This window comes from Myodes glareolus, chromosome 24, assembly GCF_982192425.1.
Source record: "Myodes glareolus chromosome 24, mMyoGla1.1, whole genome shotgun sequence".
Taxonomy (NCBI): Eukaryota; Metazoa; Chordata; class Mammalia; order Rodentia; family Cricetidae; genus Myodes; species Myodes glareolus.
Window position 1 is genome coordinate 30326245 of NC_142049.1, and position 26281 is coordinate 30352525.

The 26281-nt window shown below is 47.4% G+C and overlaps 1 protein-coding gene across 3 annotated transcripts in view; it reads right to left on the minus strand.

The window, feature by feature from the left end:
- The window catches only part of Pcsk6 (proprotein convertase subtilisin/kexin type 6), a 181703-nt gene that overhangs the window by 131158 nt on the left and 24264 nt on the right, over nucleotides 1–26281 (minus strand). For 2 of the 3 annotated variants that reach the window (XM_085682658.2, XM_085682657.2), the window contains exon 2: nucleotides 5732–5836. In XM_085682658.2, the coding sequence (XP_085538784.1) occupies nucleotides 5732–5836 (105 nt within the window). Of the gene's footprint in view, nucleotides 1–5731; nucleotides 5837–7302; nucleotides 7414–26281 lie in introns of those variants that run through there. The other variant, XM_085682659.2, reaches the window with a different exon arrangement.

A 26281-nucleotide genomic window follows, 5' to 3' on the forward strand; every position in this document is an offset into this window, starting at 1 on the left:
CTATTGGTTGTAGCCTACTGGATGACCTTCCTGGATGATCCTTCTAGATCTCAGTGACACTATATGCAGCTTCCTGCCAACTCTGTGTCTGTCACTGCCCAGATCCCAAGCAAACTACTAGTGTGGTTGAAATTCCTATCAAATACTATGGTATGTACTCATTCAGGCTAAATCGAGAGTACAAATACACAACTGTAGAAGGAGCAGACCATATCTGGGAATTTTGATTGAATGTTTGACTTCCTGGTAGCAGGACTATTTGAGACCAGAGTCTGGGAAGAGGAAAGATGAGCAAAGATATGCAAAGGCTGAATGGGGTGAAGAAAGAAGTCCTCCAAAGTGAACTCTAAAGGCTGGCATGGTTGGGCTCAGGGGAACCACAGGGGTAGCATCCACTCAAGACAGTGGCAATAGGGAGTTTCATAGGATCCCTTGGGAGTGTGGGGAGGTTAGCTGTGGGCCAGAAGTGACAAGGGAGCTCTCAGGAGGACAGCAGGGAGGGTGGTGTTGCGATACAAGTGAGAGCAATCAGCATATGAACAGGATTCTGCAGGAAGGGGCTGGCCCCCACCAAAGAAGCTGGTAGGGGAGGGCGAGGTCGCCAGCTCAAGCCAGAGAACGCAAAGGCATACTTCTCTTTGAGACCGTGAGACCTTAGGGATGTCACCGAGGCCTCTAAGCAGAAGTGCCAGTATGCCGGTAACATTAGGAAACATTGACTTAAGGTGCATTTTAAAATCAAATCCTTCGCCAATTGCCAGCAGTCATGTCCTAGAATCAGTTCTGTTGTACTGAAAAGGTGAAGAGAGGCGGCTCGTGGCTGTCTTCTATATTTCTTGGGAAAAGAATGACGGTTTAACAGACCTCTAGTCGGGGTGCCTAGAGAGTTCTCCCTACCCCCGTGGGCAGATCCACCCTGGGCAGAAGCAGCCTGCCCATTACATAATCCATTGACCCCCCCCCCCCCCCCCCGAGACCACTGTGGTCACCCGTTGTCTGCGCGCTGCTATTTGCCAGGAACTTTCTGTTTGTTTGCAATCTGAACAGCTCCCCCACACAAACTGTCAGATAAAGCTCCATCTGTGGTTAATGGAAAGATCTGCTCCAATGTTGCTTCAGTGCTGGGAAGAAACCAGAGCTTTGATTAAACTCTGGGGCAAAGTCCCGTCCTACAGCAGAATGCCTGTCGCAGCCCCTGAAATCAGGCTGCGGCTGTGAAACATGGAAGCACTGACTGGAGGCTCTGGCTGGGAAGGCCCCCACCGCCCGGAAGCAGCCACCGAGGCCCCCTCCAATAACAGCTCCATCTCTCCACTTCCGTCATCCAATTGGCTGAGCACCAAAGGAAGAGAAAGGGCTGAACCAGAGTCATCGAGCGAAAATGCAAGGCTTGGAAGACAGGCAGCAGCATCTACACCATAAGCCAGCTTGGAACAGAATCAGAACGAGTAATTTTTAAAAAATTTTTTGTGAGCCCTTTCAGCTATTGGCCGAGGCTTCTGTAACATCTGCCCTTCCTTCTCTAGACGCTTAGTAGAGGAACAAGTTAAAGCAAACACTCTCAGCTTGCTTAAATGACAGTCCGTGAATAGCCACGGACTGATAATGCACACTGGGAACATGTGGGTTTTTCTCCCTGGTGACAGGGCTGATCAGCAAGGCAAAGCAAGATGGCTCTTTCAAAGGCAGGGGAAATCATCTACAGGGTAATTAAGAATACAAACAATGGCTGAGCAGTTAAAAGCACGGACTGCTCTTCCAGAGGACCTGAGTTCAACTCCTAGCACCCACATGTCAGCTCACAACTGTCTTTAACTCCCGTTTCAGGGGATCTAATACAGTCTTCCACACTTCCACAGGAACTGCATGCACATGGGTGCACAGACCCATGTGCAAAACACCCATAGGCATAAAATAAAAGTAAATAAATATGTGTCTTTAAAGAAGAATGTATGGAAAGTGACTGCATATGCCAGTATAGGATCAGTGTCCAAAGACGCTGAGCAGGTATCATAGCGTATAAGTATCTGTGCGTCTAAAGACGAGCATCCCCACTTCACCACCTCCCTCCTGCATTTTCTTTAAACAAATTCACCCCCCGCTGGTTTTATGTGATGTTGGGGTGGACTGTAAACTCTACCACTCATCAAAGCACTTTGATACAACAGAGACCGGAATGACTAAAATGAAATACCATCTGTATTCGATTGGACTTTCTCCGAAGCCCTATAACATTCATTTCCAGTTTGATCATTCCAGCACACGGGCAACTACGTTCCAATGTCTCTGAGTAGTATTATATCATCTTTTCCTTTTGTGCACACTATTAATTACAGCATTTTCCAGATGTAAAGGTATCATAAAAAGGCTTTGCGAATGTAAGAACATGGTTCGGAGAGGAGACAAAACTACATAATCCTATGAAACAGCTAATTTAATCAAATAGTTAATTGGTAACGACTAGGGAAAGCAAATATTCATTAGACGGACAGTTGACTCATTTGACTTGCCTTAAAACTAGACTATGTAAACAGAGGTATTTCATTTGTGGTTCTGAATTCCTAATTGGTTTCTATGCTTTCCCTAGGGCTGAAACTTTAATTAGAACTGACGGTGACCATCCGTCAATCACGGGCAGGTTGTAGGCAGGGCTGGGATGGGTTTGGCTTTTCACCTTTTTCCTCTTTATTTTTTTACTGGCAGGATGCTTTGATGGCAGCCCTGCCAGGAGCTACGAAACTGGGTAAAAGGGATTTTTATTTGGAAAAATTAACAGAGGCAGAGCCTTGCCCTAGGAAGTCTGTCCTTCCTTCTGCTTCCTTCAAGGATACAACTGCAGGGTACAGAGGCTTACAACTGTAATGCCAGCATTTGGGAAACTGAGGCAGGAGAACTGCCCTAAATTCTATGCTACCATGGGTTCCACAGCAAGGTCTGGATCCGTATGTGATACAAAATGAACACCTGTCTCATATAAAATAAAACAACTGATCCCCCGGGAACACTTTGTCCTCGGAACCAAACTGAACACAGTCCTTTCAACACACCCAAAATAAATCAGCGGAACATCTCAGCTGTTGCATACAGGTAGGACTAAGGAATCCCGCCACTGGAACCCCTTGAAATATGTCCCCACCACCCTGCCTGCGTGGCCCATGCATAAGCCTTCTGTCTCAGCATCACTGCGGCCTCACCAGTATGGGACCTACTGAGCAGCTCTGAATCCCACAATTATATAGCCAATATTTTTGGAAAAGAAAGAATGCCCAGGGAGAGAGCTAAGGAAGGTTTAACTTTGCCAGGGCTGGCGGATCTTGTCTGTAATCTCAGCTACTCAAGAGGCTGAGTCAGGAGGATCGAAAGCAAGTTATCTAACCTCTGTTTCTAAATAAAAAAAAAATGCAAAAGGGGGCTGAAAATGTTGCTCTATAGAAGAGCACTCACTTAGCATATGGGAGGTCCTAGGTTCAACCCCCAGCACCCCTAACCCAAACAAAACACCACAAAGGTTTAAAACAGGAAGGAGACAATGTATTCTCTGTCTCCTATATTGACTGCTAGCCATCTGAACATCAAGAAGCAGTTTTAATTCTTGGAAGCCCCCTTGAAAGAGGGCCGGGAGCCAAGTCTCTTGGCAAAGAGCATCCATGTCAGAACATTCTCTATATAAATACTGTGCCCCAAATTTTAACGTCCTGAGAGGTAGGAATTTAAAGACGCTGAAGACTTCAGATGAAGGAAAAGCTGCCTTTACCGGACCCATCCACTAGTGGCTTGGAGTGAAACCATGTTGAGGTCATGTGGTGGTGACTCCCTTGTTAGCTTAGACTTTCCGCTAAGACAACGGGTGATGGGTCACTGTCAACATCACAGGACCTGTCAAACCTCTGCATGTTCAGCCTGTGCCCTGGAACGGGATGCCCTGGAACGGGGTGCCCTGGAATGGGGTGTCCTGGAATGGGGTGCCCTGCTGCCCTTCTCTACACAGCCCCGAGGACTGCATCACCCACTCTTTCCTTCTTGCCCTCACTCTGGAAGGGTGAGCAGCCATGGCATGGCTTTGCTTCCTAAGGGAAGGGAGTGCCCTCGCTCCTTCGGAAAACGTTTCTCCATGTTCCTTATTGTGAGCACAGGAGATATAATCATAACCCGTGTAATTAGGTGAGATGGCGTGCACAAACATCTGCTAATAAACATCAAATTCCTTTCCTTGTTGAAGGACTAACATCCATTCTTGTGTTTATCCATCTATTCATCCATTCGCCCACTAGTCCACCATCATCCATCTGTCCATCCATCCATCCGTTCATCCATCCATCCATTCATCCATCCATCCATCCATCCATCTGTCCGTCCGTCCATCCATCCGTCCATCTATCCATCCATCCATTATCCATCCATCCATCTATCCATTCATCCATCCATCCATTCATCCAACCACTCATCCTCTCATCCTCTAGCCTATAAAATGGATTCACATATACCTTCAGGATAGTCCTGTCTTTCAGAGTCCACTTCCATGAACGCGGCTCCCTCCCCTGTACGTCAAGCCAGAATGCCTGCAGAGTGATGCCCCAGTACGAAGTAATTCATCACTGTGATCAGGGATGAACCGTCTTCCCCATCCCTCAGCCCTGTCAACAATGAAGCCATGACTGCCAGTGGAGCGACTTGCAGCAACATCAAAAAACTCCTCTTTCATGGAAACTTTGTGGTAGATGTTCTCCGGGAACTGCCGGGCTAATTGTGTGCACCAGACAGTGGGTTCACAGTGTTATTTAGCACATTGCTTTGAAGGTGAGGTGACTTCTGTGTTTAAAAGGCTGGCCTATCAGGGCCCACACTCCTTTGTGGTTAGTGCTGCTCCTCACGTGAGCATCCTTTCTCCTCACAGCTCTCCTCACAGATCTCCCTATGACAGATCACATTTATTGCTTCATTTTTGGTCAGCCCAGCTGTCAGCCTCATTGCTGTAGGCAGAATGAGCCACACAGCAGGTATTTATAAGAACCTACTGAATAAATGAACTTGTGAGAAGCCCACCGACCTGTTGTGCATTTCTGATCTTACCAAAAGCATTGTCTGACTGATATTTGCCAATGTTAATTTCAAATATAGGTAGGAAGGAAACATAATTTACTGACCCAGTCAGTATGGGTTACACAAAAACCTTTTCAAATGAATTTAATTAAATCCGAAAAAGATCACATAAATTTTTAAGGAAAGAGCCATATTTACTGCCCTGGTATTTAAGCCCATGACAACCAGCAAGATAAGTGTCTTAACCGTCAGGAAAGAGTTTCTCTCTGCCTGATCACTATATCATTATTAAATACTTGTTTTAAGGGTTTTGATTTAGAGGTAAGAATCGTATCTGTATCGTTTGTAATGACTGCATTTCTTAATTAACTTTTGCAGTACTGCAAGTGGAACCTAGGGTCTTGTGAATGCCAGAGAAGGAGTCTACCAATGAGATATCTTCCAAGCCCCATTGACTTTTAAAATACTGGGAGATTTCAACATTTTAACTAAAGTCAAGTATTTTTCCTCTGACCAAGACACAAACATCAAGGGCATTTAGTGGATCTGACATGTTTCTATATCTCTGCTACATTTTCTTCAAAGTAGATACTGAAATTAAAATTTTAGAATAGAGTCGCACTACGGTCCACTTCCAAGAGGGCAGTGCCAGGTACTCTAGTCCTTAGAAAGGCTCCTGCCCTGCTCATACCTGTGGGTCCATTCTGAGGAAGGTGTGAGGGCCTCTGCTACTTAGGGTCGATCGCTTGAAGGTCTTGCTGTGGTAAAAATGGTAGTAATCGTCCAGGTTTCCGATCTGCAAAACAAGAGGCGGGGTTACTTTTCTCCAATACCACCTCACAGACAGCTTCAAAGTTCTCCTTCCCACAACTTCTTCCCATTGCCCGAGGCTTGTTAGGCTTCCAGTGCAAACAGTCTCCCCACCCTGCTCCCCACCTGTGTCTCTGGAACACAGTCAATGTTTATGAACCGGAACTTCTTTTTAGATAAACAACCATAGATAATGTTTCTGAGGAAGCATACACTCCATCAGAACTTACCGGCTAATATTGTCTAAGTTTATACTATTAGGGCCAAGATTTTTAGACATGAATTCGTGTTTATTTTGGGTCAAGTATCCCTGAGGTAGCTAAGTTAGTGTCAAGTCAGGTCTACTCCAAAATATCCGTTGTAAACACTCTCCTTCCTCTCCACCCCATGGGTAAACCAAAATCTCTAAGAATGGACACTCACTCTCAAGTGCATGGAGGAAGCCAAAGAAAACACACTGGTCCATCTGCTCCGGGTTTTGAGAGGTCAGATGAGAACATCCAGACCCCTGGGGTGTCCCAATTTTCTTATGAGCAGTTTTTCAGGACAGATTACAGCTTGAGACTAGGTGGAACTAAGAGAAGCCATGTGGTCTGACGCCGTCTTCAAGAAAGGCTGACGCTCACACCCTCCCGTCCTGTTGACTCGCCCAGGGTCTGAAGACTCCTGAGCACAAGAACACCACTTTCAGAGGCCTGCTCATCCTAGCTGTCCCTGGCTGTATAAAGTCACTGGTTAGCCACCATCCTCAGAAGCGGCGTCTGAAAATGCAGGTGGACTGGACCTACACCGGTACTGTTTTGTGGCTCCTCTCAGCCAGCTGGGCTGCTGATGCAAGGAGGGACTGAAGATTAAGGAAGCCACCTCTGCACCCACGCACCCACGATTTCACTTACAGAGTAATCTGCAGTCGATTGCGATGCGCAAACACTTAATGGAAAATTCCAGCAATAAGTAATTTGCATCTTATAGACACATTACTATCGTTGTTCTATTCATTACTGTTGTTGATATTTTACTGTGCCTATTCCTTAAACTACACTTTATCTATATATGTATAAGTAGGAAAAGGTACAGTAGGTACCTATCTATCTATATGCATACATATGATTTATAATATATATAATGTATGCTATAGTACTATCCATTTGTACATATCATATATACATGTATATATGTCATATATGTGTGTACATGTCATGTATATATGATAAATATATATCCCTATGTACATGATATCCATTTGTACATATCAAGTATATGTATATACTACTGTAATTGGCCTCTAGAGCAATTTAGATGTGATGATTTTACACATCACATATATAGATTTTCAGTCAGATAAGTTTCATTCAAACTCTTCCCACCATTAGCCATGTGGTTTTGAGCAAGGATATTCAATCCCTGTTTATCTCATTCCCTTCTGAGTAAAATGGGAATAAGATTACTTACCCTTGTCCTCTCTTGTGTTACTGATTCCCCTTGACTTTCACCAGGACTAAAGTGTGCCCAGTAGAACACCGTCAGCTGTCCCAACCTCACAGCCATTCTGTCTGCTCTAACTTGTCGATGCACAATAGAGATGACGTGACAGCCTTAGGACAGACCACGGGATTGAGACGCTGTGAGCGACCATTTCCACATCTTTGCACAAGAAGACAGGGTGAGTATACAAAGAGGTTCTGCTGGGTTCTCTGCCACCCTCAGCTTTCCTTGCCAGCCAGTCTGGCAGCCCGGCTGCTTCCTGTTCTTACATTGAGGAGACAGCCCTTTTTTATTAAAAATATAAAGCCCCTCTACTCAGGCTTGTTCTGGCATGTTCTGTTCTCACACACGAGGAACATCAAGTACTGAGACAGTCAAGTGTCAACCTACCCAGCGCCGACAGCTTAGGGTGGTACTAACCAATGACAGCGCTTACTGGGGGCTGGGATTAGCTCTCCAGCGGCTCCTTTTTGAGGCCCCTCCATTCCTCTCTTAAGGTCTCAGATGCTGTGGATTTGGGATAAAGCAGGCTGCCTGACTCTTTCTGATGGCAAACCTGGATGGACCCTCTCTGGGCTTTCATTCCTCATGAGACGTTAAGTACCATTGTGCAAGTTGATTGTTTCCAGATCTGAATGAGAGACCTAAGTATATGAGGGGGCAAGCAGGGCTGCGGGTAGGCAGTTAGCACCCCACGCACGGCTACCTGCAGGTAACCTGCAATTCCAATTTTCTGTCCATTTTCCACATCTTTTTCTGCCATCACAAGCGTCACTGTTTCTGCCCTGTCTTCAACACAGGCACTTTCCTCTTTTCCTACAGGTAAATCCTATTGCTCACTCTCTAAACAAGTGACCCCAAGACTGCTAAGTAGCAGACCTCTCCGAGCCAAAGGCGACCATGGAGCCTCACTGTCTAGGAGGAATTAGTAAATAAGTATGCCTATGAACCATCACTATCCCTGTTGGGGGGCAGGACACACAACTGTTGATCTTTTAAATGTGAGCATTCAGGTCAGTTCCCTCTTAAAGAAATGGTGACAGGTGAATGAAATTTGCTGGTAAATAAATGATTCCATGTAGAGCCACCTGCCATCTGGGGCGATCCTGGAAGTCATTCAGGGCAGTACTGGCCTCTGGGTAGCTGAGCCACGCCAGGGGAGCCATGCCTTTCATTAAAAGTTCCAACACCCGGTTCCCTTGTCTCTGGGCCACTTGAGATCATCCTCAGAAATGGCCCACCAGGTCTTGGAAGACGGAAAAGAACAAATGACCCTCACAATACTAACTAGGCAAATGGCCTCTGGGGTGGGTCAGCAGTGGCCAGCACTGCACCTGATTGTACATACATCCAAGTCGGCAGGAGGGTTGAGTTCCACTGCAGAGGAGAAGGGGCCATCAGCCAAGGACTCCTCCTGCCCTAACAAAGCTAGCTGTTAACACAGAGAGCTGCTTCAAGTGAAGCTGGGCGGCATGTGGCCTTTTATGCCTGGCTCATTCTGATTGGCACCATGACTTCAAGGTTATCCATGTTGTATTATGTGTCAGAATTTTCTTCCACTTTAAGGCCAATGAACATTGCATTTATGCATATATCCATCCCCATGATGACGGACACGGGTTACTTCCTCATTTGGCTACTGTGAGTGTTACCGCTATGGACGGGGTGTGCCAATATTTGCCCAAGTCCCGCTTCCACTTCCTGTGGGTACATTCCCAGGGCCTCCTTCTAGAATGACTGGACCGGTCACACCCACTTGTTTGCTTATGTAGCCATTTCCTGTGGCTCCTCCTTTGCCGTTGCAGCTCTTGAGTTCTCACCTGGCCTGCCGCCGCAGCACTTACGAGGCTTGGAAACTGCTTTTTCCCACCCCAGGCTGTGGTCATGAGGACAGACGACTGGATACCAGGGTGGCAGGCCCAGGCTTGGACAGAGTCTCTCAGGGATGGGTCCACTCTCTGGCTTCAACCAGATGCTATCTGAGAGTGAGTGCTGCCCCTGACTCCTATGACTCTGACTCTCTCCACCTCACTGGTGCCATTCGTAAGAGGAGGCCATCATATGGGGAGACTGAGGCTCCAGTGTCACACGGTGGGGGGAGGGGAGCTCCAAATTTCTGAATTAGCCAAGGTAACTGACACTAAATGATATATGAATTCACAAGTAAGACTTGAGATGACTGTTATTCCCTTGGTTTAACTTCAGGGTCAAACTAGACTTGTAATAATATAGAAGTCTCCTATCCAAGAGCCTCGGTGGGAACTTGAAGCTACCAATAGTACCAAACCCCATAGATATTATGATTTTCCCCTATACATCCATACTCACAATACATTAATAAAATTAGGCATAGTACTTAATAACAAACTAGAACAAACATAATGAATATAAATATAACTATGATTCTAAAGCAATGTAAGCTATAAAGTATGAAGTACTTTATAATTTTTTATTTAATGTCTTTAGGCTGAGGTTGACTGGGCATAACTACAACTATCAGATGTGAGCCCTCAGATAATGAGGGACTCCTATGGACAGACAAGGCAGAAGCAGGCAGCAAAAATCCTTTTCTGGAAGAAAATGGGTGCTGGGGACAGAACAGAGTCTCATACATGCTAAGCATGTACCACAGAGCTTCACACTCAGTCTAGAAACATCTTTATCCTTGTTTGACACTCATTCATATTAACACAGATGCTTGGCTGTCTGGCTGTTCATCCTGTACTGCTGTCGCTGGGCCCTGGCCTGGGATAGTCTATGCCAGACACTGGTTCTGCTCCTACGGTCAGTGTCCACATCCTGCACACCCATTTCTGAAGTCGTCTCTGAATAGTCCCTTGTTACAGAGATAGATACACTGGGTGCCACAAACACTTCCATGCACAAGCAGGGGGCAGCTTCTCTCCCCTCCCCTTTGTGGGAACAGGAGGAGCTAGCCCATCAGACCTATGGCCTTCCTGCCTGGTTCCACTCTACCCTCCCTAAGCCACTATCTGTTCTTCATCAGCAACGCTGCCTGCTGCAGTGTAAGGCACTGTTTCTTAAATCCTAACATAAAACTTCAATATGTTCTTGTTTTCCTTTCTTGCCCACGGTATTTTCACAATGTCTTCATCGGAATCAGTCTCTGAGATGAGAGCACTATCCAATAAGACAGTTTGCCGAATATCAAATGTTCACGTCTCGACACTCAATATCAATATGTAACTATATACATTAGTTGGTAAAATTGGCAATATCATTAAAACATCATTAAAGGCCTTGCTAAATGTTCTCAACCAGAACATAGGAAGAAATGAGATCAAAGAACTCACAGAGAACGAGACAAACATAGTTTAATTCTCCCTAACAGGAGGCTCTATTAGACATTTCAAAAGCACTAGATAATTAGACACCCAATGCATTCAAGGAAGGTACAAAGAGAGACTGGAAATAGGAGCAACTACCCCGTTCTGTCCCTAGCTGTCCCCAACTTGCACTGCGTGCCCGGAGCTCAGAAGGCAAGCATCAGATAGCGTGCCCATCCCAGTTAAGATGGATTCACAACTTAGGGAGCTAGCTGTTAAGTCTAACCTCATCTTGCAGACAGAGGAACTGTGCTGTGGATCTGTGAAGTTGTTTCTTCAAGATCACATATCTTGTTAACAACACAGTTAGGGTTCTTCGTCGTCACACCTCTATCTTTTGGAATAATTAAAGGCCAATAGCTGCCATGGAGATTTCAAAAACCCAATGTCTGTCCTCGGTAGGAGGTTACGCATACTGGGCCACATAGCTCAGCAAGTGCCCACTCGTTTCCATTTCTAAGGGAAATTATCGGTGTCGCGCATTAGGCTCAATATCTTTTCCATTGTGCCTCTGTGTGTATGTGGATGGATGGATGGCTCAGTGTTGTACGAAGATTTGTTTTGGTCTGCTGTGTGTGAAATACCCAAGTATTGAAATACATATGCATATATATTCATATATATATATACACACACACACACACAGGTATGCATGTGTTTGTGACTGTTTAAATATATAATATTTGGATGTATTTTACATATGTATATGGATATATAGGAGTTTGCACATATAAATACATAAGCATTCAGGTGTATGGATACATGTGACCAAAGACAGGCAAATCCTTGATTTTCTCATAACCATCATACCCAAGTGGGATGCTGGAGCCGGTGCTGACTGCCCTGATTCAGAAGCCTGGGGTCTCTGGCTCCCCATTGTGGTATACTTCAAAACCCGGCAAATAGCTCCAACAAATCTACTGCAAGTTGGGCCTGACCCCAGATGGAGGTCTGGGTGCTGACAGGGCTTGTGGGTCCTGAAGCAACAGAGCAGCTGAGCCCTTCCTAGGAGGCTGATCCTTCTCCCCACCAGCCAGTTGACTCCCACTCCCCACTCCCTCCCCCTACCTTGGGACTCAACTTGGGGCTAAAGGCAGCTCTGGAGCTTCCCCTCCCTCTATCCAGATGGATCCCAATTACCCTGCATGGTCAAGGTCAGGGCATTGGGAGACTGGGGCATACTCTCAGCATCTCTGTCCTCAGGCTTGGGAGAGCACAGGGGTTACAGACAACCCCCACCACAGCTAGATCAGCCATCGCCATCATTTTGCGCCCCCCCAACCTTCTCAAAGCAGTCCCTTAAATGGTCCACTGCCCCGTTTCATGAGGGCAGGCCTGGGGTGCTGAGCCGGCCCATTCACCTCTTCAATGCCACCACACTCCAGCCCTACCCAGCTCCTCCCTGTCACAGAGGACAGCATGAGCCCCTCGCAGAGTACATCCGTCGCCACCAAGCCAGGCCACTTCTCTTGCCAGCCAGGCCACCTCTCTTGCCACAAGCTCGTCCTTCAGAGACGCTGCCAGGTGTGGGAGCCCTTCTCTTGCGCTTCATCCCCGTGTTGCTTGTGCTGGACCTCTGACCCTGGCTCCACTAGCTCCTGCTATTGATAATCTTATCCTAACGTCATCCCTGCCTCCAGGAAGCCTTCCCAGATGTCCCAGACTCAGCTGGTTCACCTGTAGCCATCACGACTCTCACCATTTACCCCCTTTGCTGGAATCCCAACAGCCGGAATCACAGCACCTGTCAGGGTCTCTGGTGTACAGAAGCTTGGAAAACATAGCAAAGCCAAGTAAATTTCAGAATTCCAGATCCAAGTGACATCAGATAGATGGAGGTGATGATCTTTTGCATTCTACCCATATAAAGTAGCTCAGGGAAAGTTTGAGTACAGAGGCAGGATGGACCGTCCCCAGTCCCTTCCCTCCCGGGCACCACTGTCTTCATTTGTACCCTCCCCCAACCGGTCCCCTTTCCAGGACAGTTATGAAACTGGAAAGCATTGTGCGGTGGAGCCAGGACACCAACTCCTGGCTGGAGGCTGGGGCGGACACAGCCTCTGAGCGACCTAGAAGGCACAGCTCACCTACTCGGGCGCCTGGAGTTCATTCATGGTGAGCACACCCACAGATGTGAGGAGCGCAGAGAACCTGCAGAGCCACAGGAGGGGGAGCGTGAGAGCCGTGTCTGAGCCGAGTCTTTTGAGATTTTATTTTAAGCCCAAGCGCGTATTCTCACCCTTGGGTGAGCCCCGTAGTGCTGCCAGCTGGAGTTCGTTCACCCTGTGTTCTTCCAGACAGCGTTACTTGAAGGAATGGAGGAGGAGCCCCAACCTAATCAGCCATGTCTGCTCTGCAGCAGAGTCACTACTGAAAACCAACTTCCACCCCAGAGGACATCCGGAGTCTTCCAAAAGTCCACCAGCCCCAGGGCCAGAAAGCTGGCTCTGTGGGGAGCTGCCTACAGTCCAGGAAAACAACATCCCACCTCCCCAGGCTACAGCAACTAAAGCTAGTCTCAAGGGAGCAGCTGAGAAGCAGGCCTGGGAACATCACCCTTCAAGGTCTCCAAAGGACCGGGTAGAAGATTTGCAGCTTCCAACTGAAAAAAAAATAAATAATAATAATAATAACAAAAAACCTTTATCACTCCTGGAGCCTGCCCTTGGCTGGACACAGCCGCCTCCAACCCCTCTTCCCTGCAGCTGCAGCTAGCGGCTTCTGGAGCTGCCTGTCTTTCCTTGGGTTGACATCTTCCAAAGGCTTTGGCTTTCTGGAAGAGTCCACGGCTAAGTCACGGTCCCCTGGGCTCAGTTATATAACACTATTGATCCCAGTTGGCCAGCTTAAGAAAAACACGACTAATTAGAACCCGTAAAAAAACCTACACACCAAATTAATTCTGAATTGCTCTGGTGACTTCCTACTAAAAATGTTATAAATAGAGATGGCCACCTGGCCTATATTTAGCCTGTGCTAGGCTACCTGGTATTTATAATTAAGGAAGTCCAGAGGGATAGAATGGACATTTTGTTGTTGTTGTTGTTGTTTGTTTGTTTTTTTTTTACAAACAGCTTCCCATTTCAGTCACATATACACACAGTCACATTCAGTTACTGCAATAATTACAATCCCACCCGAGTTAAGAGACCGCACAATTTCTCAGTCCTTTTTAAAATTATGTTCTCCAGCACGTTACACACCCAAGTGGTGCAATTAGGCTGGTCAACCTCCTGCAAATCCCTGAAAAAAATAACATGAATTTTGATTTTGGAGACTTCACGTTTTCTTCCCTTGAGTTGCTGAGGCAAACAGCCCAGTGTCCGACGAGGAAGCTTGGCCTGTGCTGTCCTGCACGTGGCTGCAACCTTCCAAAAAACTGTACTCTGAAGACTTCCATTCTAAAGAGCTTACCAGTTAAGGAATTCCAGTGGTCGCGTGAAGTTTGTTATTGTTCTCTATCCCGAGTATTCACTTCCATTCTGTTTTGATTTGATTTAAAAAGTGATACGCATGAATCTTTCTCCAGGAGGCTTCCATCCGAAGGAGAGGGTGTGGTTTGTGTGGGGAAGGGACAAGGGGAGGGCCTAGGGTCGCCCAGGGCAAGGCACCACTGCTGGAGCTCAGCAGGTAAGGAAGGCGTCCCCCTCAGTGATTGAGATCCTGAGGGCATCTGAGGGAGGGCAGAGTTGCCCACTCTGGACATCCAGAATATGAGCAGGTGCCCAGCTTGGGGGCGGAAATAATGAACATGTCAGAGGGGCTGGCCACAGGGGCATTGATAGATCAACACATCAGGAACAAAAGAAGCCAGCTTTCCCAGCACCCGAGGAGGTCATCCATATGAGGTGGAACTCCAAAGAGAGTTCTATGGGGAAAAGACTGGAATAAAACATCCTCATAAATTCGGTTTTCAGTACAGACAGAGAAGCAAACACACGCAGTGTTTATGTTATATGTGTGCTGTGGTTTGGATATGTGTCATCCAAAAGTCCATGTGCCAAAACCTTGGTCATCAGCCTTTGGGAGGAGTTAGGACCATTACGAGGGGCAGAGCCTCATGGGAGGAAATGAGATCATTGAGAACAAGCCAGTGAAGGGAATAGTATGACCCAGGGCCCTCTCTCTCGTTTCTTGGCTGACATGAGGCAGGTGGTTTTGTTTCCTTGTATACTGTCACCAGGACCTACTGCTTAGCTCCAGGTCCAAAAGCAACGAGAAACTGTGAGACAAAACAAGATTTTTCTCCTTTTGTCGCAGGATCAGAACACGGTTTAATGAAGTATATGCAGATATAGAAACATAGTGCCAACCTGAGCCCGCAGCCCGAGAACGACAATACTCCAAAGCAATGAGCACACAGGAATGCAGCTCTTGGTGCTCATAGGCACCATTTTCCTAGTGGAAGCAGCAGGACTCTGGCCGTGGCTGTTCTAGCCCTGGGACGGTAGCGGTAGAAGAATGTGCAGTATTATAGGTTGGCAGAAAGCAAGCAAAAGCCCAAACAACTCTAGAGACATTTCAAAACGATACAGAGGTTAGATGGAAGAGAACCCACTGACTAAGTTAGGCACAAGACTAACAGACATTCTAGTGGGCTGTGCCCTCTGACTAAAACTCAAGGTTTCAAACGAATATCTGCTTTGGTTTCACATGGTTTCAAAGTAGTACTATATAACCTCCTTACAACTATAAAGGCAAAAGGAGAGATCTTACAGTGTTAAATTCTGATCAAAAAGTACCTGAGTCAAGTGACCTACATAAGAATTACTGGCGAAGCCCTGAACCATTAGCCAGGGGACTGCGGCTGCTTCAGAATGGTTTGCCTCCTCCAAATCCCGCCGTGAGACTTCAAGATGGCGGAAACCTAAACCTGAGGGTTAGAGATGAGATCTTTTGGGAGAGACTACAGTTAGATAAGCTCAAGGGGGCGGGGGGAGTGCCGATAACTTGAGTCTTGGTAGCTTTATAAGAATAGCAAGGGATACTTCAACATAGGCACATATTCTCCCTGATTCCTGCCATGTTGTGACACCCGGAGTCAGCCTGGGACCCTGCCAGCCGGGATGGGCCCTTGACTTTGGACCTGCAGAAGCATGAGCCAAAATAAACAGCCCTTTCTTTCTAACTTACCTGTTCCCATGCTATTGTCATCAGCAACAGGAGCCAGGCTAAGATGTGGCCAGGCACCACAACAACCGGTGTCACATTGTTCTGCAACAATTCCTGCAACAAGGCCTGACAAACCCAACTGGAAAGAGAGTCCCCTAATATGCAAAAAAAGGTGTAGGTCCTAAAAGTCAAGAAAACACTAACAAACGCTGTAGAGTGGAAGAAATCCAACTGCAATGCCATGGCCTCCCTGGAGGTCACGCTGGAACCCGAGGCAAAGGGAAAATCAGCAAGACTGCACTGTGTTGCAAATTCCGACGCTTTGCTCATGGATTTTCAGGCATCAGTCATTTGAACACTGCAGTAATTGTTGCTTATCTTGAGGATGGAATCTTTCGGTACCCCTTTATACTGAGCCCTGCAACCACAGGGCAATCTCATCCTGCCCGACTGCCCAGCCTGCTAATGAGACCTGCTCACCCACTGTAACCCGATTCTGAACAGTATAAGTTGGCTTCTGTCACTAGAGCAAAAAGGCCCAGACAATTTGTGAAGAGAAAATGTTTGTTCTGCCTGACCATTTTGGAGGTCAGGACAAATAAATGGTCCTGGCTGCTGTGGGGTGTACAGGCCACCTGTACAGTACCACCTATCTACCACGGGACGGCTCGCCAGTCGGGCAAGGGGTTGAGATTGAAACACAAACACACACACACACACACTCTCTCTCTCTCTCTCTCTCTCTCACACACACACACACACACACACACACGGAGAGACACAGGTCATCCCCCCACACACACGGAGAGATACAGAGAAACAAGAATGCCCCCTTTATTGTGTTTCATGGTATTTTATATAGGACTCTCCTTGACTAATGGCCACGCCCTAGGTCTTGGGACTTTTCAGCTGCAAGCCCACCAGAAACCGGTCCCTGCGATCAGGATCTCATGAGGGTCTCGTGCTCAGAGCAGCTGTAAGCATAGGAAAACAAGTTGTTTACTCCGGCAGGCAAGGGGGTCACAGGAAATTCAGGGTCTGAGGGTCTGCAGTCCCCAACAGTGGTAGAGACATCTGGCAGAGCAAGACCACTCAGCTATGGCCAGAAAGCACAAACACAGAGAGGAAGGGATGTCCTTCCACAGTCTCCTTAGAGGATATGCACCCATGTCTAGACCCCCCCTTTAAAAGGTCCATCACTTTCCAACCATATCATGTTGGGAATGAACGAAGTCTTCAACACGTGGAGGCATTCAAGTCCTGGGCACCGAGGAAAGCGAGGCTCACCCATGGTGACAGACTTGCCGGGATCTGCCACAGCTCTGTAGAGACTGCCCCTGTTTATGTGACAGATGCACTAGATCGTTGGACTGATGGGATTAAGCTAGCAACATTCTTACTGAGAGCTTTTAACCTTCCTGGGAGCTTGTGGCTGGTTGGTTTTGTTTCTACATTTGTTTAAAATTGCAATAAAACAAGGCACCTAACGTCCCAGTATCCTTTCTCAATAAACACTGTGGCGGTTTGAATGAAAATAACCCTCATAAACTCATAGGAAGTGGTACCATTAGGAGGTGTGGCCTCGTTGGAGGAAGTGTGCCACTGGGGGTGGGTTTTGAGGTTTCAGAAGCTCAAGCCAGACCCAATATCTCTCTCCTCTTGCTGCCTACAATCTAGATGTTGAACTCTCAGCTACCTCTCCAGCACCATGTCTGCCTGCATAATCCCATGCTTCCCACCATGCTGATCATGGACCAAACCTCTGAGCCATAAACCAGTCCTAATTAAATGTTTTCCTTTATAAGAGTTGCCATGGTCATAGTGTCTCTTTATAGCAATAAAACCCTGACTAAGACAAACAAAGAAATTGTGATCTAGTCAGACACAGGTATTGCAACCTCAATACCAGAGAAGAGAGGCCAGGAGGGTCAAGAGTTCAAGGCCACCCTTTGGTCCCGTGGCGAGTTTAGAGCCAGCCTGAGTTATGCAACACCCTGTCTCGAACAAAACAAATTAATGGTTTAGAAAATAAAAGTTGAAATGCTTCAACTCCTGTAACGCAGCCCCGAGGCGCTCTCTCTATCACTGTATAAATGACGGATAGGTTATCTGAATTTTGTCTCTGTATCCTCCTCTAACCAAAGTAGAGCAGGAAGGGCCTGGAGCGCTGTAGAAGAAACAGCAAGAAAAGGAGACTTATTCCAAGAAGGTGACCTTAGGGGCAGAGTGGCTGTAGGAGACCTGGTCCTTAATGTCGTCAGGTGTGGGCACCTTACTCTGTCAGGACTCATGATCCCCCACAGGACATCTAGCCTATAGCCCACTCATTACTAAAGATGGGATCATGCCGTGTGTCCCTGTTGCCAGCTAACTATATTGGTCTAACTACATCTGGTCTCTATAGCTTGTTTTACGTGCATGAATGTTTTGCCTGTGTTCATGTCTGTGTATCCCATATATGCGTGATAACCACTGGATGTCAGAGGAGGGCAGTGAATCCCCTGGAACTGGAGTCCCCTGATTCTTCCCAGCCTCAGTTTCTCCTCTCTCAAAGGAGGAGAAGCATTGACGTACTGTCCTGCAACTTCATGCTAACACCCATGGTTTCTAGAATATCTGCTGATAAATAACTTTGGCAGAACTTTCAGATTCGCAGTAAAATCTTCCCAGCACCGGTCAATTAAACTAGTTGCTTGAAAGGAAAGCAGGAGAAAGCAGTCTACCCATGGTGCCCTCTGTATCAATGACCCCCTGAGATGAAGCACACATAGAGTCTCACACACCAGGGACCCAAGGAAGCCCCACCCAGCCCTCTGTATCTCTTTCTGTGTTTACTGACAGCACCCCGGGTACCTCTCTCCCCTCCTTGCTCTTCTTCCTCCAACTACTGCTTTCATCTCATCTAGCCACTACAAGTCTCCATGGGCATCCCTCTATTCCTTTGTGGATTCCCCCGAGACGGATGTGAGCAGCCACTTGAGCAGGACACAATCCTCATTATGGGAAACCCAGCAGGACCCATGGCAGTCTGGGCCTGCTTCAGAGGAGGAGGTGATAAGGATGAATGGAGGATACACATTTGGGTCCACCTGGGCCCAAACGGCATCACAAAACCCGGACTCCTAGCCAAATGTACCCTAAGATACAAACAGGAACCTGCATTCTTAGGGGCTTAGCAGAAAGAACTTAGCTGCTTTTCCTCCAACGACAGATGGGGTGGAGGTGAGGTACAAAGGAGACAAGGGATTCACCTCCAGTTATCACCTTGCACGGACTACAGAGGAACTCTGCTGGGACCCAACTCAGCAGCTGAGCGAGGTCTCGGCTTCGGAACAGAGCTGTTCATGCTAGCTCTGCCTAACTGAAAAGGGACTTTGGGCACAGCTCCTTCCTTTCTCTTTTCACGTAAGAACAACACTAGTATTCCCCTACCAAGGCTGCGGGGAGGGAAGTGGTGCTATGCAGCGCAGGAAATGCTCTAGAGGGGACTGGTAGCTTCTTGCACATCATTTCTTAAAGAAAGGAACAAAGGCGCACCTCTCTTTAGGAGGACAAATGGACCAAATGAAATTGGTTGCAAGGTTAGATAACAAACGCCCTTCAGTTTCTTTTCTTTTTCAAGTATATAGGCAGCCCTCTGCATCTGTGAGTTCTGCATCCCTGAATTCAACTAGCCTTTTTGAAAACATTTAAAATAAAAAAAAAAGGTTGTTATTACTGACGTGAGCCAATTCCACGTTAGGCCTCTAAGGCTAGCTGGTACATCTATACTGACAATGTATAGACCTCATACAGACTTTCCCCTGGGACTTAACTCCCTAAACAATACAATACAACAATTTATATCATGCTTCCGCTGTATTAAGAATGGTCAGTCATCCAAAGGTGATTTAAAGTACACAAGGGGATGTGTGCAAGCTCTCCATACACACTACACTATTTTATATAACGAAACCGAGCACCCACAGACCTGGGTATCCATGGGGATCTCCGGACCAATGTTTCATCAAAATCAAGGAAAGAAAGACTCTATTCGTGGTTCTATAGGGAAAATAATCCCACTTTGACAGAGTCCTAAAAGGTGAAGAAGAACAAAATAGCATCTGGCTGGCTAGGCCTCCACCCAAGGGGCAGCGGGAGTGGAGGACGGTGTGAGGGTGGACAGCCGGACACTGTCAGGCAGGTGACAGCATCCCTGTCTAGCAGCCCACTGCATTTTTCCAGTTCCCGGAAGCTAATATTTCTTATCCATTTACTCTTACACACTCATCTGAGCTCGTAATAAATGGCTGCTTCCAGGCTGGCACATTTTTTAAGTCCCAGAGTTCCGATTCTGCAAAACAAATTCATGCCGTGTGTCATCTCTCACGTTCCACGAGTCTGCAAAGACAAATCCACTTCGAGCTTGGGAACTGCTCATCTGGGCCCGTGGCATCCTGTCTGATGGATGGGCGCTGCCTGCTGGAGCTGACAGCTGGCGTCTCTGATACCCTCATCACCCTATGCTGGTGACACGTCTCTCCAGGGATGTGGCTGGCTCTGGCAAGGCTTTCATTTCAGTGGCTCCTAATGTGGTCGCCTTACCGGTCTTGCTCTCCAAGGGCCCCATAGATACCCCCCCCTCATGTGATCACACATCGATCACACAGCGAGGGACTGATGTGGCTGCCAGGTGCCTTCCCTCAAAGAGTGACAGGCAAATGCACCCCGTTTTCCCGGGATGGGAACGGGTTGTGACGTCTGGGGTGAATGCTTTCAACACCAGCTCCAGTGCTGTGTGGTCATTTTTATCCCTCGTGTGGATCTGAGATGCTGCAGCAGGCAGAAGCGTGTTTAATGAGTTTTCTCCATAGCTTTGACCTAAGACACAAGCCCAAATGCCCTCAAGAAGCCAGGGAGGCAGTGCAGCATAAGTTTTACAATCCCTGGCCCACTGTGTAGCCTGGTTTCCCAGGCAGACCCTCAGCACAGACTCAAGCTAGGTCCTGGGTGGGTTTGTTTACCTATCCACAGACATCTACTTCCAAGGACTGCCCATGCCCTGCCTTCCACGGAGTGCATCCCCCTGCAGGGGCACCTCAGATGGACTGCAGCACCATAGAACATGCCCGGCAACGCTGAAGTCTCTGGAGCTCTCTGCAGAGTGGGGCAGACAGGGGGGATCCTTTCAAAGACGCGTTTCATTAAGCTTTTCTCTAATGCCAGTGGAAGAGACAGACTTTGAGAAACATCGCTGATTCTGAGGAGCAGGCCTAATTACTTGTTACACCACTCTATAACCTCCCTCCCGAATGCGGGCTAAATTTAGCAGCTTTTGGTCCATCTCTGCCAGCTTCTACAGAAGTCTTCCTATTCGCCTCACATGAAAGAAAACAAACTGCCCCCACCCCCACAGCATTTGAAACCGGGCACAGCCCGCTCATCTCCCCTACCAGAGTGGAATGTGCCTGGAGGCTTATGTAGAGTGGCAGACCTGGGGACAGCTGCCTGTGGCTCCTCTCTGTTGATGGGGAGGCCTTCGCAGAGACCAGGATCAGATGAGGAAACGGAGAGACACAGTTGGTCTGAGAGGCTCATCCCAACCTGAACACATCTGGAAGTCACAGGCTGGAGTGGCCAGGAAATCACAAAACAGAGTCTGGGACCTCCACATTGGTCAGTTTCTTACACTCCCTGCTGCAGACAGCTCTGGCTGTCCTTCAGTGTGACAGCCAGCCTCCCTCCTACCCAGCACCTGCAATGTGTCCCCGACATCATTGCCAACTGTTCCTGCCTCCCCATTCTGTGTATCAGACCTCTTCAGATGACTGCTCCTTCCTGAGTCCTACGGCTCCTCCTCCTACAGAGACCTTGGGAATCATAACTAAAGAAGAAAAAAAAAGTCCTCAAACAAATAAAACACTCATTGACCCCTTACTACCCCCTTGTGCCCTTGGCTGCTTGACACCCCTGCCCTCCCCAGTAAGTAGTGCGCATCCTGTTTTCTCAACCCTATTGTCCTGGCTTACACTACTCTGGTTCCCCTTGCACTCTCAGAAGCGTTCTGTGCAAGACTGAGGTCACCATAAAGTGGCCAGTATGACCCTGCACTGCAACCCAGGTCCACCTGAATCTAAACTCTGGGCATTTTCCCTTCATGTGCTTCCCCCAAAACCCCAGGAGATAACTCCCTCCTGACTAAGAAATGGGGTCCTTTCCCTGGACCTCTGGCCTGACCCAATCCTCCTCTCCTCTCTGGTTCTCTTTGCAGAAGTTAAACCATGCCTTGGCTTTCCCTCAGCAGTATTCATGTCATTCTCTCAGCTCAGACCCTCTCAGTCTCCATCAACCTAAATGCTACCCACCCACCAGGTCTCCTCTGGGATGGCTATTCTTGGTTGTCAACTTGATTCTATCTGGAATGAACTACAATCCAGATATGGAGGGCACACTTGTGATCTAGATCTTGAGGCAGGATGACAAGACACCTTTAATCCAGATCTTGAGGTGGGAAGGCACACCTCTAACCTGGGACACACCTTCTGCTGGAATCCTGTAAGAATAATGGAAAAATGAAGGATTCATTCGTTCTTCACCTGCTTGCCCTCCCCTTGTCAGCACGCCCATTCCTTCCCTGACATGGGAGCCCACTTGTTGGGGATTCTAGCATATACAGAAGACCAGCCGAGACACAGAAGACCAGCTTTGTGGGACTAAGCAACTACTGGATTTTTTTTTTCAGCTACTGGATTCTTAAACGTTCCATTCACAACTAGCCATTTTTGGACTGCAGCCTATAAGTCATTCTAATGAATTCCCTCAGACAGACAGAGAGAAAGAGAGAGAAAGAGAGAGGGGAGGTTCATTCTATAAGTTCTGTGACTCTAGGGAACTGGACTAATACACTGACATGGGAAGCCACACAGCCATATCTCAAGCCAGGCCATAGAGATATGTAACACTGACGTGGAGAAGGTTTGAACCTGAAGTCCACATTATGATGCCAAACATCATGAACAACAGTGGAGGACATTCTTCTCCAGAGACCGATGAGGTTCCAGACCCTAAAATAAAGCTCTCCGGCATCAAGGAACTAATTTCCAAGACAATAGCTGATCTGAAAACAATTCAGTTAGATATTGATAACATGAAGAGATGAAAAGTCCCACACACATAGAAATGAGCATACATGCTTAGGTTATTCATGGCTCAAACACCATAATGTGGACTTCAGATGTGCACAATGTAATGCCAGAGAAAGTACTGACGGGAGAATGTATGAGCATCACTGACTATGACATCAGAAGGGACATTGCATCCTCTCCCATACTAGTAGAAGCAGAGGTGACAGACACTCATGGGATCAAGTGACCAGCTAAAGATTTTTTTTGTGTGTGTGTGTGTGTGTGTCTGTGTGTGTGTTTTGTTTGTTTGCTTTTGGAGGCAGGATATCTCTGTGTAACAGCTCTGGCCGTCCTGGAACTCACTCTGTAGAGCAAGCTGGTCTTAAACTCACAGAGATCCACCTGCCTCTGCCTCCTGAGTGCTGGGATTAAAAATGTGTACCACCACATCTGGTTTAAAAAGATATTTTTTAAGTTCAAGAAAACAGAGAGACGGAGAGTTAAGGTTAGAAGAACTCTGCAAAATAGAAGATAAATTAGGAATAGAGAAACGTTAAGCAGCTGGAAACACTTCTTTAAGAACCCAGCAGGAGAGATAAATCTAGCTCAGTACAGAAAAGGGGAAAATGCTCAGAGAAGTGGAATACAAGGAAAAGAGGCCCTGAGCCTGCGGAGGGGGGATATAGTGCACATGTCTGTTAACCCAGGCCCTGAACCTGAGGTAGAATATCAAGGCCACCCTGAGAGGAGACCCTGCCTCAAAAGAAAGAGCAAAGTTACCAAAACACAGAACATCATTGGTGACAGGAGAAACTATTCAAGTGATAATCCTCGGAGAAATAGATGCTCCCATGGGGGAAAAGAATCAAGTTCTGTTTCACAGGAAACACAAAAAACAAATCTGAGTAAACTGAGACCTAGGCCTGACGTTCAAAAGTAGAGCCCGTAGATGCCGCCTGGATCTCTCCGACTCACCCTAAATACATCCTGCCTCTCGCTCTGTACTAGCTGACTGATGTGTTTTGTTGTCGTTGCTGCCCACTTGACACTAGGCAGAGTCATCCAGAAAGATAGCAGCAGGTAAGGGATTGCATCCATCAGACTAGCCTGCGGACCCGTCTGAGCTGCATTTTCTTGCTTAATGATTGATGTGGGAGGGTCCACCCTAGGCAGGTGGTCCTGGGCTATATAAGCAAGCAGGCTGAGAAAGTCATGAAGACCAAAACAGTGAGGGCGGCTTCTCCACAGCTCCTGCTCCTGGTTCACACCTTGAGCTGCTGCCCCAACCTCCCTTCCTGACGGGCTGTAGCTTTGAGATGAAACACACCTTTCTTCCCTGGGGTCGTGGTGCGTCTCAGCAATGGAGAGTCAAACTGGACAGAATCTGGTGCCAGAGAGTAGGGGATTGCTGCGACAAAACTGACCGTGTTGTTTTGGGGAACGCTGTGGGAGCACTTTATCCTGGAAAAGCCGTTGAGGGCTTAGAATGGGGGCCGTCTCGGTTTCTTCGGAGACCCCCTGCATATGACAGAAGCCACGCTGTGGGCTGACTACCAGGGGCAAGGGGAGGTGTGATGGGGAGCTGGCCTGTGCACAGTTGTGTGTGCTGATCAGAGCAGAGCTGAAGATACAGAACTACCCAAGCAAGCTCTTTGGGACCAGAAGCCTGTGAGACCCAGATGTCAGACAGTGACTGTAACTTGTCCCAGTTCTTCCCTTCTGGAATAAGATATAACTTGCTTTTTATTTTAGAGGAGCCCATAATTGAGAGACTTTAGGCTTTAAAGAGATTTTGGATATTATAAAGAGACTTTGAACTTTAAAAAAAAATGGTTGAATCTTTTAAAGACTTTGGGAGTTTTAAGGCTATACTATGCCTTCTCTTGTGATATTAACATGAGATCGTAGGGATAAACAGGAAAGGAAAGGCCATGATCCAATAGTCAAGTTGACAAGAGGTTAACTGTGCTGGTTAATTTTTTTAAAAAAAAAATCAATTTGACACAGGCTACAGTCATCTGGGAAGAGGGAGAGTCAATTGAGTAATTACCTTCAACAGACTGGCCTGCAGATATATCTGTGGGGCATTCTCTTGATTAATGATTGATGAGAGGGCCCAGGTGGGTGATGCCATGCCTGGCGAGGTGCCCCTAGGTTATATTTTAAAAACCAGCTGAGTAAGCCGTGGAGAGCAAGCAAGCAAGCAATGTTCCTCCTGGCACTTACTTCCGTCCGTGCCCTGACTTCCCTTCATGATGGAATGTAAGCTGGGAAAAACAAACAAACAAACAAACAAACAAACGGACAAACAAGACCCTTTTCGTCCCCCACGCTGCGTTTTGTCATGGTGTTTCTCACAGCAATAGGAAACCGAAGTAGGACACGCTCTAGCCCAGGTATGGAATGCCCTTGGCAGCTTCTCTGCCCTCTAGTTTTAGAATGACTCAGTGAACCCAAGGTCAAGTGCGGAGGAAGATGAAGCTGGCTTGTCAGTCCACTCCCCTATGCTCTGCCCACAGACATGCTTCAGCATCGTTTCTCTCCCAAATCCCTGCTCGTCCCAAGGGGCTCACCACCAAGGTGCTCGTTCACCTAATCCTCCCTTCGGGCCCCCATCAACAGCCTCTCTTCCCTTCCTTCGGGGCCAAGGAATAGACACAACCCCAGTGCTAACAGTCCCTGTGCTCCTCCAAGCTCTGTTCCTACCTTTGGAAAAAGGTCTATTAGACTTCCTCAAAAGTACTCCAGCTGAATGTACCCCACCTTTCTAATTGAGCTATGGACTGATGACATCATTGTCGCTGAAAGGTACACAGAAGATAAATAGGCTCCCACAGTGGGCTTCATATACTCCAGGAGCTCTGAGGTAATCACCAGGCCATCTGAAGCATTTTGGAGTGCATGTAAACCCACAGTATTCTTGATCATACATGATGATATAGATGTTCACATGGAATGAAATACCCAGCTCCAAGACACAGTATAGCAATAACAGTGCTGGTCATGGCTGAAAGGGCAGGCAGGCTCTCCTTGTGACACTCGAGAACACCTACCAGATAGAGGAGTTCAAAGATGGAACAAGCAAGGGGATTCAGAGAGTCCCACGGTAGCTGCAGGGTGTGACGCGTACTTCCAGAGTCAAGGAAACACTGAAATGGTCAGTCTTCATGGTGTCTCAGTTAGGAAGGTGAGGAAGAGGATGGAAACACACAGCAGACACTTATGTGGCAAGGAACTCTATGTTCATTGGATGACCTTCCACTACCCATGGGTAAGAAAAGAGTCTTCTCCACAACGTGCCTTCCACGGCTACTGCGGCTGCCTCACAAGGCTGGGGCTCATCTTCCCGGATTCGCCCACACCCCTTAAGCCCATATTACAAAC